The 14,533-nt window shown below is 40.6% G+C and overlaps 1 protein-coding gene across 2 annotated transcripts in view; it reads left to right on the top strand.

Annotated features, from left to right (window-relative positions):
- ZRANB1 (zinc finger RANBP2-type containing 1) overlaps positions 1–14,533 on the top strand; it is a 43,148-nt gene that overhangs the window by 24,476 nt on the left and 4,139 nt on the right. For both annotated transcript variants that reach the window (XM_008633333.2, XM_017733874.1), the window contains exons 4-10: positions 1–120; positions 1,648–1,801; positions 3,915–3,986; positions 4,782–4,980; positions 8,374–8,494; positions 9,336–9,465; positions 13,287–13,516. The exon at positions 1–120 is cut by the window's left edge and continues 56 nt beyond it. In XM_008633333.2, the coding sequence (XP_008631555.1) occupies positions 1–120; positions 1,648–1,801; positions 3,915–3,986; positions 4,782–4,980; positions 8,374–8,494; positions 9,336–9,465; positions 13,287–13,516 (1,026 nt within the window). The remainder of the gene's footprint in view (positions 121–1,647; positions 1,802–3,914; positions 3,987–4,781; positions 4,981–8,373; positions 8,495–9,335; positions 9,466–13,286; positions 13,517–14,533) is intronic.

The raw sequence follows: 14,533 nt of genomic DNA, 5'->3' as shown, positions 1-14,533 counted from the left end.
CGGACGCAGGAGGAGGTCCGGCGGCGGACCCGCCCGCCCGCCTTCGACGTGGGCTACACCCTCGTGCACCTGGCCATCCGCTTCCAGAGGCAGGACATGCTGGCCATCCTCCTCACTGAGGTGGGTTCCCCTGGCCCTTGCAGAGAGGGAGCAGCATTTTATGTAACCACACCACTGTGTGCAGCCAGAGGCACGCAGCTTTGACCTGTGGTGTTGTTAGAATATATGTGAATTGCTGCTTTGTGCCTTGGATTTCTCCTCAAGAAGTGAGTTTGCTTTAAGAGACTCTGTTGTGATGGTCCTGAGGATGTTCAGTTTTCTCATTAATGAACAGTCTTGGCACACGTTGTGACCTTACTGGCAGTGGAAGTGAGCTATTGTGAGGCTTCCTGTGCTCTGGGTGGGGGAGAGGAAATGCTCTCAAAGCAAAGCGCTGACATCAGTGCCAGCGTAGTTTGTTCTGAGTTTGTTAATGAGTAAGTCTACCTGGTCTGGCCTTCCTGGCTTTTGTGGGAGCTTCTCTTCCAGAGTGAAGTAATTTTCTTGCTTTGCAAAATTGCTGAATTTTTTCTATTTTTTGCCCATTTTATAAACTGACTGGTTCTTCTGTTGTTTTGCTCTTCCATGTTCCATTACCTTCTGTCACCTCACTTCTGGTGACTTGCTGTTCTCCATCTTTGCCCTGTAAATAATTCTTTTATCCTTTTTTGTCTGTTTTCTTCAACTCAGACTTTTGGTTCCTCACCTGATCAGGGCAAGATTTTTATTCTGCCTCCTTCCCTGATGCCTTGTGCAATTCTGAAAGCTGCTATTTGCCTGCAAAGCACATAAAGATGATGGAATGCTCAGTGTTGAATAATTAAAAAGAGTAGATGAAGCAAGACAAATGTAGCTAAAGCCTTGAGTATATATTTATATACGACTAATAGCAGTAGCTTTGTGCTGCTTGCATAACTCTGGGTGGATGGAGTTACATGTTTAAAAACAAGTTAATTTACTGAAATACTGTCTTATAGACTTTTGTGGTTGGTTTATTTCGGTGCCTAGGAATACTGACTCATCTTGCCATTTCTGAAAATGCTTAGTAGTGCTTGAGCCCCAGTGATACTTTCCTTTTCTAGGATATGAATGAGTGAAAATGTGGGTCTTAAAGGTGTTTTTTTAATATGCATCTGGTGTCATCCCTGTGCCACTTGCCCTTCCTTGTTGAACTAGTTTCTGCTGCCAGTGATGACTAGAACTGTAGAAATTTAACTATCTTAGCTTAATAGTTTTTGGGAAGATTGTTTGTAGGAAACTGTCTAGTACTGCGGTAATGAAGTTTTGTTAAACCTAGACTGGGCTCATGCATGAGATTTGAGATTGCCGTTATTATGAGCTCTTTCCCGTTTTTATCTCTTTTTCAGCTGGGAGTGGTCACCTGTTAAATCATTGCTTTGATTGAACGATGTTTTTAACCAGTTATCATTTCCATGACAAATGAGACAGTTCATTAGGAGTCACTAAACTTTCAATCTTTCAGAGTGCCAGTGTTTATAGGTCTCTTGCATTCCTTGCTAACCAAGTACTCTCTGCTGGTGGTCATCCCTCCCAAATCTTCATATTTAATGGGATAATCCTGAGTGCAGTAACTGTGTTGTGTTACAGGTATCCCAGCATGCAGCCAAGGGCTTTCCTGCCATGGTGTGTCCAGAGGTCACGGAACAAATCCGCCGTGAAATTGCTGCATCTCTTCATCAGCGAAAGGGAGACTTTGCTTGCTATTTTCTGACTGACCTTGTGACGTTTACGTTACCTGCAGGTAGCTACAAAACCCTTCTTCCTGCTGGAAGATTTTATTGCTTGGTCACTAGTTGAAAATAATGTATTTTGACTTTCTGGTGGTGATGTGTGTGCAGGTTTTATTTATTAAGAGCTTTATTAATTTGTTTATTAAGAGGTTTATTTATTAAGACCTATTTTATTAGATCAGATTTAATAGTTGAATTTAATTGCTCAGTATTTGCACACTTTCATCCATGCATTGCTCCTGTGAGCTGAGCATCTGTTGTCCTACTTAGACATGAAGAAATGGAAGAAAAGTGGTATGTTCTAAGGAAAGGCTGTATTTAAAGTGAATATTGGAGCCCAGACATTTCTGGTCCATGGTACAACTTTTCACATGGCTATTTTAGCTTCCAGTCCTTTCTCTTGAGACCCAGAGCTGTTCTTTGTACCTGCTTGTAGCAATAGCACTTTTTGAATACTTTTGAGGTACTCTGAGATCAAGAGAATGTTTATCTATTAACAAGGAGCTATTAGAAGACTTTTAATCTTCAGTAGCTGTTTCCTTTAATAGAAATGCTAGAAGCAGTAAGAAAATATGCAGCTGGAAACTGTGCCAATCAGCAGATCTCTTTGTGTGTTTTATAAAACATTTTAAGAATTCTATTTGGAACCCTTTTGGTTGAGTGTTACCTCATCTCCTCCTCTTCAAAAAGTCTGGATAATATTTACCACTTGGGTACCTGATTGAGGTGCTGTATTCAGTTGTACTCTGTGGGTTGTGTATGAGAGGCAGGTAGGGTGGGTGTACAGGGTGTCTGTAGGAGACTAAAACTTCATTGCTTTTTGGGGGAGAGAAGGAAACGGGCAACAGAAGGATTTCCTAACACACGTGAGAAATGTTGTTCTCTCCAGAGCTGAAGGATTTGTTCAGTGTTCTCAAGAGACACATCTTAAAGCACTGTGCAGCTTTTTAACACATTAAGCCATTAAGTAATTAGAAAATAAGACTGTTCAAAAGCATCAAGACTTTCCACTTTCCTCACACTTTGCCAATTGCACACCTTTTGCAGTTTGGCTCCAGAGAGCATTTCCAAGGATAGAAGTATAAATCACACAGTTCTGTTCAGATATTACCTAAACAATGTAGTTTAGGAACCAGTTTCCACTCAACCTTTCAAATTAACAGATTGGATCCTCCTGAAAAGCCAATGCATGGATGTTAGAGTGCAAAGCTTTTAAATTGATTGCTGGCCACTAAAAGCAGTTTTAGCTTTAAAAGCCCCAATCAATCACACAAAAAAAGGACCACCCCACATCACCCTGCCTGCACCAAGCATTAATGTGCTTCAGTAGCAACTCATGTGCCTAAATGTGGACTTAAAAGCCCTGGGGTATTGGACATCTGAGCAGGACTGGCAGCTACCACACTGCAATTAAGAGAGATCTTTGTGTCCTTGAAATACCACTTAGGCCCCAGTCCTTATCCCCTAGAGTGCCTGAAGGGATGCTGGATATTCCTGTTCCTATTTTATTTATTGCCTTAACTTTCACATGTTTAAGTTTCATGATTGTGCTAAAACCAGCAAAGTTTCTCTGGTTGCTGCTCTGCCTGGCAACCCTTTACTGCTTATCCTTTTGGAATGCAGGCCAGGAGCAAATATTTACTGTGTGGCACATGCTGAGTTTTAGAATGTGTGAGAGTGTTTGTTGGTTTTTTTTCCTTCTTTTTTATAAGGTAGTTGCAAATTCTGTCTCTAAAGTTCTTGGAGCAGTTGTCAGTAGGGGGCATTTTCCATGGCTCAATGGTTTTCCCATTTCTTGTTTTCTAACTTATCTGCAAACCTTTGGGGTTCTCAAAACTATTTTATTGAGGTCTGAATGAGATGATTAAGGAAGTGGATATTCTGGAGAAGAACACATTCCTTGACAAACTGTATCTGTCCATTGGGATATACTGCAGAGAAGAAGCCATTCAGATAGGTGGAAAACCATTGCTTAGGATTGCAGCACATGACAGCAGCTTTCCAGAGGAAGTGTTAGACCTGATAGGGCAAAAGCTGTTCTGTGAGTTCTCCTGAGCAGCAGCTGGTGATGTCTCTTTTACAGTAGCATTAAGTGACTCTTGTATTTGCTGTCTGTTTTTCCAGATATTGAAGATTTACCACCCACAGTCCAGGAAAAATTATTTGATGAAGTACTTGACAGAGATGTTCAGAAAGGTAAATGCACCGAGAACAGCTGGGATCATCCTGGCTTTTCATCAGAGAATGTTTCTCTTACTAAAAATAAACTACGTGTGTCTTTATATATGTGGCTTTGTCCATGAACATGTTTTAAGCAGAGATTGGATGCTTTCATGTTAATCTTCACCCTGGAATTCATAAAGTCACAGAATGGTTTGAGCTGGAAGGGACCTTAAAGACCTTCCCCTCAACCAGGTTGCTCCAAACCAGCAACTTCCACAGATGAGGCAACCACAGCTTGTCTGGGCAGCCTATGCCAGGGCTCACCACTGTCACAGGGAACAATTCCTTCCCAATATCCCATCTAACCCTGCCCTTTGGCAGTAGGATGCCATCCCCCCTTAACCTGTCACTGCATGCCCATGTAAAACTATTTTAATTTTAACGTTTCCAGTCTATTTATGCAGCAGAGGGAGAATAGAGTCTGTAGAAATCATGTTTGTAGTGTATCTCTGTAGAGCTTTAAAAATCTTTAGAAGTCAGTTTTGAGTCACAAGCTTTTTAAGGAAAACTGAAAAAAATCTTTTCATTTCAGTAACAATCCTCAAACAAATGATGTCATGCTATGGTTTGGTTTGCTTTTGGTTTATTTTATTGACAGTAGAAGAAATTTCTTCTGCCGATGTAGTTCACCTGTTCCTTGTAGTACGAAGGAAAGCAGAGTTTTATTCATGCAGAGGGGCAGATTATTGAGACTGTGCCATTATTCTTCTGTCTGAATTCTCTGAGATAAGTAAGTGGAGTGTTTAAGAGCTGGCTGTCCCGTTGCAGAGCTGGAAGAGGAGTCTCCCATCATTAACTGGTCCCTGGAGCTGGGGACACGCCTGGACAGCAGGCTGTACGCACTTTGGAACCGCACTGCTGGCGACTGCCTGCTCGACTCCGTGCTCCAGGCCACCTGGGGCATCTACGACAAGGACTCCGTGCTGCGCAAGGCTCTGCACGACAGTTTACACGACTGTTCCCACTGGTGAGTTAGGGCAGCTTTTTCCATGTGCTGTAGTGGCAAAACCCCACAGCCACCCCTCCCCAGTTCCCTGGGATTGTGCTCCTCGAAGCTGTCGAGTCACCGTGGTCCCGGCTGTGATCTTAATCTTACGTTTTAAATATGAGCACTGGAAACTTGGGCACTGTGAACGCAGGGATGGCGTGTGATGCTCAGCAAATGGCATTTCAAACACTAAAATGCTTTATACTTGTCAAGCATGCACTAACCACAGTTACTGCAGCTGGAATTTGTGTCCTTGCAATGTAAATCATGCACATGCCATGCCTTGCTGCTTGGTGGGAGCTGTGCAGAAGATTGTTAGTAGAAGACAGCCTTTTTTATTCCTTATAAACTTTTCAGTATTTTCATTCCATCTGCTTAGTTATGGCTTTACTCAGGACTGCTCTTTTTATCCCTGTTCTGCCTGCTAAAATAATGGCAGTAAAGCACAGAGTGTTGGCATTTAACTTATTCTGTCATTTGGCCATAAAATTGATTCATCATTCTGTAAAACAACTTCGGTTGCTTTGCACTGACAACCTTCTTTAGTTGGATAGTGTGGTTTGCTTCTGCTAGAGGGAAGATCTTAGTTGGACCCCCAGTGGTTGTCCAGCAGCTCTCCAGGGTGTCCTGGACTAAGGGATGAGCTGATAAAGACTGATAATCCAAGACACAGGTGATCATTTATTTGATGTTCTTGTAGTCAAGGACAGGAGAAACACTGTCAGCACATACTGCAGAAAGAGCCTGTCCCCGTCCTCAGTGCTGTGCAGGAGGTCAACAACAAAGGTTAATTTAGGAGTACCTCTAAGTAAATTTTGTGCTATTGGGAGAGAACTGCCCAAATTAGCCTCCGGAGCTGGATTCCAGAAAGTGATGTCTCAGTAGCAATTCTCCCAGGAACCAGTGTCTGAAAGGATCTGTCACTGCTTTGGTGTTGTTCAGCATGGAGTGTGCATCTTGTCCATGCAGGAATTTCCTTGGCATCACAGGCAGCTCCCATCAGGCCAAAACAGAACAGGTTTTGCTCTTTATGGTAACAAAACCAAGCATGGTATCCAAAAACATGCTGCAAACTACTGAGCTTTGGATTAAATCTCTCAAAATGTTGGTGTTAACTGTGGTTGACTTATTGGTGTATATAAATGTAACACTCATTTAGAGGCTATTAAATCTTGTTAAGCTTTTTAGTTTATGTCTAGACAGAATTTTCATTTTACTCTGAATTTGCTTAATCTTTATCCTTATTAGAAGCATAATTTTTAACTGATTGGTGTGTTCCTTTATAGGAACAAGTCTTCAGACTTTAAAGATCAAGTCTGTAAGGAACAAGTCATGTTCCTTATTAGGAACAAGTCTTTAGAATAAGTCTTTTAGCCAGGTTTTGTTGTAAATTGATCATCCTGTACATTCTATACTTGCTGTATAGATTCCATTTGAGAAGATACATTTAATTTTGTGGGCTAGGACATGTGGCTGATTGGAAGCAATGTCGTCACTGGAACAGGCTCTTAAAAACAATCCCTGCTTAAACTTTTATCTAGTGGAATTATTCTTCAAAGCCTCCACAAAGAACTTAAAAATGGGTATTTTTATAGTCAGACAGAAAACACTCATGTAACTCACTTGACCTTGTTTTGTTCTATTTGTTTAGATGCTAAACAAAGAGAAATCTATTTACCAGAGACAGTCTTGTATGTGGTACTTGGAAAAAGCTCCATAGTGAAGTTCCCAGAGGCTTTTCCACTCACCTTTCAGTAGCTACACTTTTTTAGTTTACACAAAAGTGTGTTCTGATGTGTCCCTTTTTGTATGCCACCATTAGCTTTTGCTGGAGAATGGGCACATGCCCTAAGTTGACTTTCAGAATTTTATTCTTTAATGGATGCATTCAGTTCTCTTGTGTTAACCTGAAAAGTTTGCTTTAAATAAGATCAAAATCTTGTGTATGGCTGACTAACTCAGGGAAGAAATTTCTTTAGGAGAACACTTTAACAATCAGTCAAGCTTTTGGGGAGTAGTTTGGTGTTTTTCCTTTTTTTCTTTTTTTCCCTTGAATTTTCTGGGCTTTCTCTCTTACTCTGGTGATGTGGGAGTTTTTGTTGTTGTTGTTTTGCTTTTTTTTTTTTCTTTTCTTTCACCCAGAATCTGATTAAATGTCTTTCAGGAGACCTGGGAATGAATTCATTTAGCACAAAGTGCTCAGTTAGAGATTTATGGGAGAAAACAGGCAAAATATTTATCAGCTGCAAAGGTGGAAATATTGGTGTGTTTGGATAAAAGCTGGAATGCAGATCCAGGAGATTCCCTGTGGATATATTACTGTGAATTAGCACAGACCTATCTAAACATCGTAGTAATAGGAATTTTAAGCCATGCAAGGGCTTTAGATGGACTCAGGAAAGCCAGCCTGGCTGGTGGCTGCTGTCCTACACACCAAGATTTTAGGGTGATTCCAGCTTCACTGAAAGCATAGGAAAGATCTTATCCACACACACTCACTGTCTGCTAATACTCTCAAGTTTTAATTAAATGAGTTCATTTCAGTGACTTTTTTAATAAGCTGAAACTTCAGAATGGTTTCTTTGTCTTCACGGGAAAGACCGTTGTTAAAAGTTGGCTTAGCACTGTTCCCTAAATCCTGATTCCTAATATGAAGTTGTGGCTTTTTCATAGTGTGGTGATTATATAGAGTTTAAAATTTTTAAAAGTAAACATCATCTTCTTAATGTGTCATTTCTCTTGGTAAATGGTTAAATAAAATATCATAACTAAACTAAATCCCACATTGCATATTTGATTCTTATCCACACTGCTTTACAACTCCATATAATATGGAATTACCACCCCTTTGCTCCAAAATCTGGTAGAAAACAGATTCTGCCTCTTAACCATGGGCTGTTGGAAATTGATGTGCAAGTACTTTGAAGTTAATTAACTCAGGATGTTGTTAAAAATAGAAAAATACCTGTATTTTTTGTGTGAGAAGAATGAGCAACTCCTCTTGTATGAAATGGAATGTCTTACTTATGTTCCCTGTATATCAACACTTAAATAAGCCTAAATAAGACTTAAAAAACCCCTATTGCAAGAAGTATCAAACTGGGCAGGAGCCTGGTAGGAACTTGGATCATGTTTGCTGTCGAAATTGCATTTCTTTTTTAAATGGCTCTTAAATGAGGATTAATAAATGGAGTCTCCTGAAGATAAAAAAAAACCAAAACAAAATCAGTTTTCCTGATACTTGCTCTCTTTTTTCCCCCTTCTTGGGATAAAGGATTGCAAGGGTTAAATATTGCTGTCAGGATTATGGTGGTTGAGTAAATGTTTTTGCCTTTGCCACTCTCTCTCTCTCTCTCTCCCTTAACATCTTAGGTTCTACACACGCTGGAAAGAGAGGGAATCATGGTATTCCCAAAGCTTCGGTTTACATTTCTCCTTGCGAGAGGAACAGTGGCAGGAAGATTGGGCATTCATTCTCTCTCTTGCAAGCCAGGTAAGAAAACTCCTTTGTCAGAGGGCTTTTGGAAAAGATATTTTAATTTCTGAAAGAAATTTCAGAACTAGAAGTGGTTTTGGGGAATATCCTGTATGAAGGAAAAACATCCCTCTTAAGCCAATGATCTTAAAATATTACTGAATAAACTCTTCTGCAAGTATGGAAAGGTTCATTTGAAATTAAAATTTTTGAGCTTGCTATTAAGCAGTGCAACACAAAAAACAAATGATGGTATTAAGGTGAAGTCTGTAGAACAAACTAGTAGATAATCATGTGTTTAATATCCTGCCTCCAGCTCCTGCAGCACTTTTACCTCCCAAAACACACCTCCAAACCTGTCGGCTTACACTGCTCAAACTCCAGCAAGCTGAGGTTTTATAACTCCCCTCCAAAATGAGATTTATGTTCCTATAAGCTTCCAGCTATAGGAATATTTTTAGCTCCTCTTTTAAAGTATAAACATGATTTTGGTGCTATTTCTTTGAGGTTTGTTTTGGATGTGCCCTTTTCCTATCATCAAAAGGTATTTGCCTTAAAGTGCCCTCAGATGAGTGCATTATTTTTAGACCTAACATTATGTAGAGTTTCACTTCTAAGTGGGGAATGAAATCCATTACATTGAATCTGGGCAATAGGACAGAGAATTATTGCTGACAGCTGACAAGCTGAAATGTTTTTCCTTATTTCCAATAATTTCCCAGTCTTTTGTTTTTCCTGTTAAAGCTTTATCACTCTTAAAAGCATTTTCTCTCTCAACTTGAAGACTGTTTTTTTAAATTTCAACACACAGGATGGTAAGTTGTGTTTCAATTGATGTCTTTCTTTGTGTTTGGTTCAGCCTGGAGCGAGTTTGGAGCAGACACACATTTTTGTACTTGCACATATTCTTAGAAGACCAATTATAGTTTATGGAGTAAAATATTACAAGAGTTTTCGGGGAGAAACATTAGGATATACCCGCTTCCAAGGTACGCATTTGTTTTTTTAAATTCAGTTTTAAACAAGGTTGGGCTGTAAATCAATAGTGACATGAAGGGACTGTCTGGAAAAGGATGGAATTCTGTTGTAGGTAAATTTTCATTTGCTATTAAAAAGAACAAAACAATCTCTCCAAACTTGCAGTTTTTCATTTTATAGTAGGCATGGTGCCTGTAAAAGTGAATTCCATGATGTACTTTAAAGGAAGTTTTTAAAATTTATCTGTGTTTCAGTAATTTACACTTTACAGCAAGTGTGGTGTGAATACTGACTTATTTCTCATTAGTATTATAATTTTGCATAGTTTGATCAGGTTCTTTCTGACTTTTTCTCCTCATCTCCAAGACAGCCTGACTGTCCTTAACATAAATACGAAGATGACTCAGTCCAGTTTTGCTTAGACTTAACATCTGTAGATTTCTAAAGATGCATTTTCTGCTTTGCAAACCAAATCTGTGGGCAACTTTCCCCTCTATTACATGCTAATACTTTACTATTCAGATAATAAAATATGAGAGGGGATTGGGAGCATCTTCACATCCTGAGCTGTAAATAAAACCCGTGGGGAAGGCTCTGTGTGTGTTCCAGGGGGTTGGGACATTTGTTTTGCCCACAGTTCATATTCCTGGCCTCAAGTACACCTGCTTGATGATGACCCACTCTTTATTTATAGCTTAGCAGAGGGCTTCCCAAAACATCTTTGTGATTTGAAAGAAAAGAAGTATGGTGACTTTGGAAGGAGGCAAACCCATGATGTATAGGAAACCCCAAACTGTGGAGTTAATGTTAATTTATAACTATTTAGAGTCTTGGCTTCTAAGTTTGGGGCAGTAACAAAACTTTATCTAGGGAAATTAATTACTTTTTTGTGGAGTCTAAAAGTTTGGTAGTCTTTTTAGTTACATGTTAACTTTTTTTTTGAGGATGAAAGGCTGGGAAGGAACAGTTACTCGTTTCACTTAAATCTGACTTGCCAGGTTTGTGTTGCTTTTAATTCTAAGGCTTGGTGGTTTGCAAATGGTTTTATTTCCTAGATTGGGCATCGAGGCAGACAAGTATTACATGGCCTAAATGTGCTGAAATGGTTTCTTGCTCTGTGAACCAGAGGGAAACAGGGTGCCTGGAACACCCTTTTACAGCACATGGGTTTCCAGGAATTTAGGCAGCCAAATAGTTATGACTTGAGATTTGCTTGCCACAAGCCACATCCAGCCATACATGGAAACACGCAGCACGGGGAACAGGTGAACTTGGAGTCCTGTGTCGCAGTACCTGGAATTGCTCCTCTCCCTGCCCAGCCACATTTTTGTGGTTAATGTGTGCTAATCAAATGCCATTGGCACAGCTGAAACCCAACAGCCGTGAGCTCCGAGTGGGGTGGGCTGCCAGGAGGAGGCTCCTGCTCTGGGCCTGTGTGTGGGCTGTGCTCAGCATGTGGAGCTTTGGGGAGTGCTGGGGTGTCCCTCAGTATCTGGGTAGCACCCTGCCTCTGTTTAACATCACATCCGCCAGAAAAGTCCCTGGAAGTGTTCAAGGCTAGGTTGGCCAGGGCTTGGAACAACCTGGCCCTGTGGAAGGTGTCCCTGCCCATGGCAGGAGGTGGAACTGGTTGGGCTTTAAGGTCCCTTTCAACCCAAACCACTCTGTAATTGTGGGTTATAATAGAAATGGGGAATTGAATTTTTTTAATGCTTGTTCAACATCACGGTTCAGTTTGTAGCACCCTCTTATCCACCCCTAAAATACTCTCCCTGACAAGAATTTTTTCTCCAGGGATTCCTTGTTCCAGCTTGGCATCCTTGCTGTAGCTGCTGTGAGTCCCATAATTGCCAGCCTCCTTGTTTCCCAGATTCCAGCTGATTGTTAATGCTTCTTTAAATACTAAAGCTTCAGTGGTGGAAGACCTGTTTGCTCAGGCCCTAACTATGACCCTGGTCAGACCCTCCTTGTCTGGCCACATGTATTTAGTGGCACAAATATGCAGCTTTTAAAATTGAACAGAAAAAAAGGTAACTGACGGAAGTGATCATCAGGTCAGGCTGGAGACACTAAATCCTATGTGGGTGGCTTCAGGATAGGTGTTAGCCCATACTCTTTATTTTCTGTGGCTTGTGCTCATGTCAACTGTTGTTATACAACCTTCTCACTTTATATCAGCGTGACTTTTATAACTCCTAAGAGCACTAGATATTCTCCCTGGCAATGCTTGAAATTCTTTTCTTGTGGAGCTCATCACAGTGTTGAGGAGGAATGGAAAGTGTAGCACAGCCTTCTGTCTTGGGGAAATGATTAATGTGGAATTTTCAACAAGATAAAACAATGGTGAAAAAAGATTTCCAAAACTTGCTGAATTTCAGTGTAGGCATGGAGGCAACCAGATGAGTTTCAGTCCTGAAAGGGCACATAGCTGTGCTCTGTGTGCATGAAGAACTGATTCCCAGGAATTGGGGGACTGTCTTCCTTACATTTGACTGGATGTTATCTGTAAATTGGAATTTTGACTGGATGTTTGGTTCTTTCCCTTAATGCAAAGATCTGAAACTTTCTGGTGAAGGCTTATCCTGTGTTCTTCACCTTCTGTGTTTAATGTTGCATTAGAGTGAGACTTAATGATGGGGACAGGAGGAAGGGAGGGCTAAGAAGGTATTAGAAGGATCTGTCCTTAAATCGTGGTGTGGTAAAAACTTGAGTGAATCTTCATTTTAAATAAATGGCAAGACTTTTAGGTAGCTCTTGATTGCTAATTCAAAAACAAGGGGGGGAAAAAGGGACAATTATTTACTGGCAGCCCCCACTAATTTTTACTGCAGCACAAAAAGATGAGCTCAAAACTTTAGTAGAACCTCCAAAGCCACCCCCTGCCTCCGATTCCCATTTTAGCGTTGCCCTTCCCTCTCCGTGGCTGTTGGAGGAGCGCCGTGTTTGCAGCAGCAGCTGTACTAGAGGGGTTGCTATGCTACATGTGCACTTGAGTTTATGTGGGGCTATTTTTAACCTGTCACAAGGTGAGCTGTGCCTTTGCTTAAGTTGTCTTGCAGTACACACCAAGAATTATTTATGTTTCTGGAAGAAAGGAGTTCCAGTTTTATTTTGAGACCTCAAGCAAATTGCTGTCTTTATTGCTAAAAGTGGTGGGGAGAAAAAGTGCAGTTCCTCTCAGAATCTGTGGCATCAGGTGTTGGTTGTAGCTGAGCAAAGTAGTAAAATGTAAAAAAGCTTTTTGGTGCTTTTTTCCTTTTTTTTTTTTTTAAATTGATATGAATAATTGATGTGTGTTAATTGAATCTGTGAGTACTGTATATGAGCAGTCCCATTCTCTGGGATGGGTTACATCAGTGCTGAGTAACATTTTGTGCAGTGAGTTCTTTTAATAATAGGTTTTGTGAGCAGATGGTGGAATTTTTGCTCTGGTAAAAATAGACATCTGACTGTAGCCTTTATTTCTGTGATGCAGAATCTGATTTTTTTCTTTTTTTTTTTTAAGAGTTACCAAACATAAAAGGCTGCTTTTCTAACCTTGTTTTTCGTTCATCACTGCACTATAGACCATAAATTTTAGGGCTGTAGTAATGTATTGGTTGTGATTTTAATCTTTTGTGTCTAAACTTGTACAGTTGCAAAGATGCTTGATTTGTGTTAGTTAATAACAATTAGCTCTACTGAAGAGTGTGTCAGTGTCAGGCCAAACCAAATATGTTTTAAAAGTGATGTGCTTCTGTTACAGTTCAGCCAAAACCACAAGGTTTGTATCAAAATCCTTCCTTGTTGAACACCAGTTCTGAGCCTTACCCTGTGCTTTAATTCCCCACAGGTGTGTATTTGCCTTTGTTATGGGAACAGAGTTTCTGTTGGAAAAGTCCCATAGCTCTGGGCTACACGAGGGGCCATTTCTCCGCCCTGGTTGCCATGGAGAATGATGGCTATGGCAATCGAGGCGCTGGTGCTAATTTGAACACTGACGATGATGTTACTGTTACTTTTCTACCCTTGGTGGACAGCGAGAGGAAATTATTGCACATTCACTTCCTTTCTGCTCAAGAGGTAAGAAAGAAACACCTGGTGTGTGGTGGTGGCTTTGTCACAGCTGCTTGCTGAAGCTCAGCAATCTCTGTAGCCCCGTGGGTTTTTGGTGTCCACAGAATTACAGGGAGTGTGCTGTTCTGGTTAATTAATACTGCTCCCTTCCCCATCATTCCAGGTGATTCTGAAAGGTGTTTTCCCATAAATATGATGCTTATTTACAGCTCTGTAAATGGAATGTAACTTCATTGTCCATGTAAATCACAGAAACAGAATCACAGAATAGAATCACAGAATATCCTGAGCTGGAAGTGAGCCACAGGGATCATACAGTCCAACTCCTGGCCCTGCACAGGACACCTCAACAATCCCATCCTGTGCCTGAGAACATTGAATATCAGCATACCTAGAAAAGGACACAAAAATAAGGGTTCTGTCACTAAGGAAAGACTGAAATCTGCCTTTTGGGGTTTTTTTTTTTTTTTCTAAAAGATGCAGTACAAATATTGGCCCATAGTTGCAGCATGTTCCACCTTCTATTCTAATGAAACTCAACTCATTTTTTAATAACTACGATAAAGACATGGAACTATTTCAGTAAAGGGTGTGCATGGATGAAGGGAGGGCTGGAAGACTGAAGTAATTGCAGAAAGTGGGCATTCTATAAATAAAAGGAGAAAAATACGGGCTTCAGGTCTAGAGAGGGGTGTTTCTTCAGCAAGCCACGATATTTGTTATGTGTTACAAGAGAAAATATTTCATCGAAGGAACTCTTAAGACTCCTGAAAATGTCTTTGTAAAGCCAGAAGAATCTTTTAGGGCCTGCCCTTTATATATGGTGCCTACCACAAATAAATAGTTGCTTTAAAATAACTGAAATACAGAAAGGCTGCATTGGAAATACACATGTGAAAAATTGGGAAGAAGAGCTGGAGCGTATTTCCAGAGCCTTCAAACTTTGGTTGAGTTTGGCTTTCAGAGTCTCTGGGTGCGGCGATGCGCTCGGAGCAGGGATGGCGCCGGGCGGTGGGGAAGCCA

Source organism: Corvus brachyrhynchos, unplaced genomic scaffold, assembly GCF_000691975.1.
Source record: "Corvus brachyrhynchos isolate BGI_N302 unplaced genomic scaffold, ASM69197v1 scaffold514, whole genome shotgun sequence".
NCBI lineage: Eukaryota > Metazoa > Chordata > Aves > Passeriformes > Corvidae > Corvus > Corvus brachyrhynchos.
The sequence above is the reverse complement of the archived record's forward strand: the minus strand, read 5'-3'. Positions and strand labels throughout refer to the sequence as shown.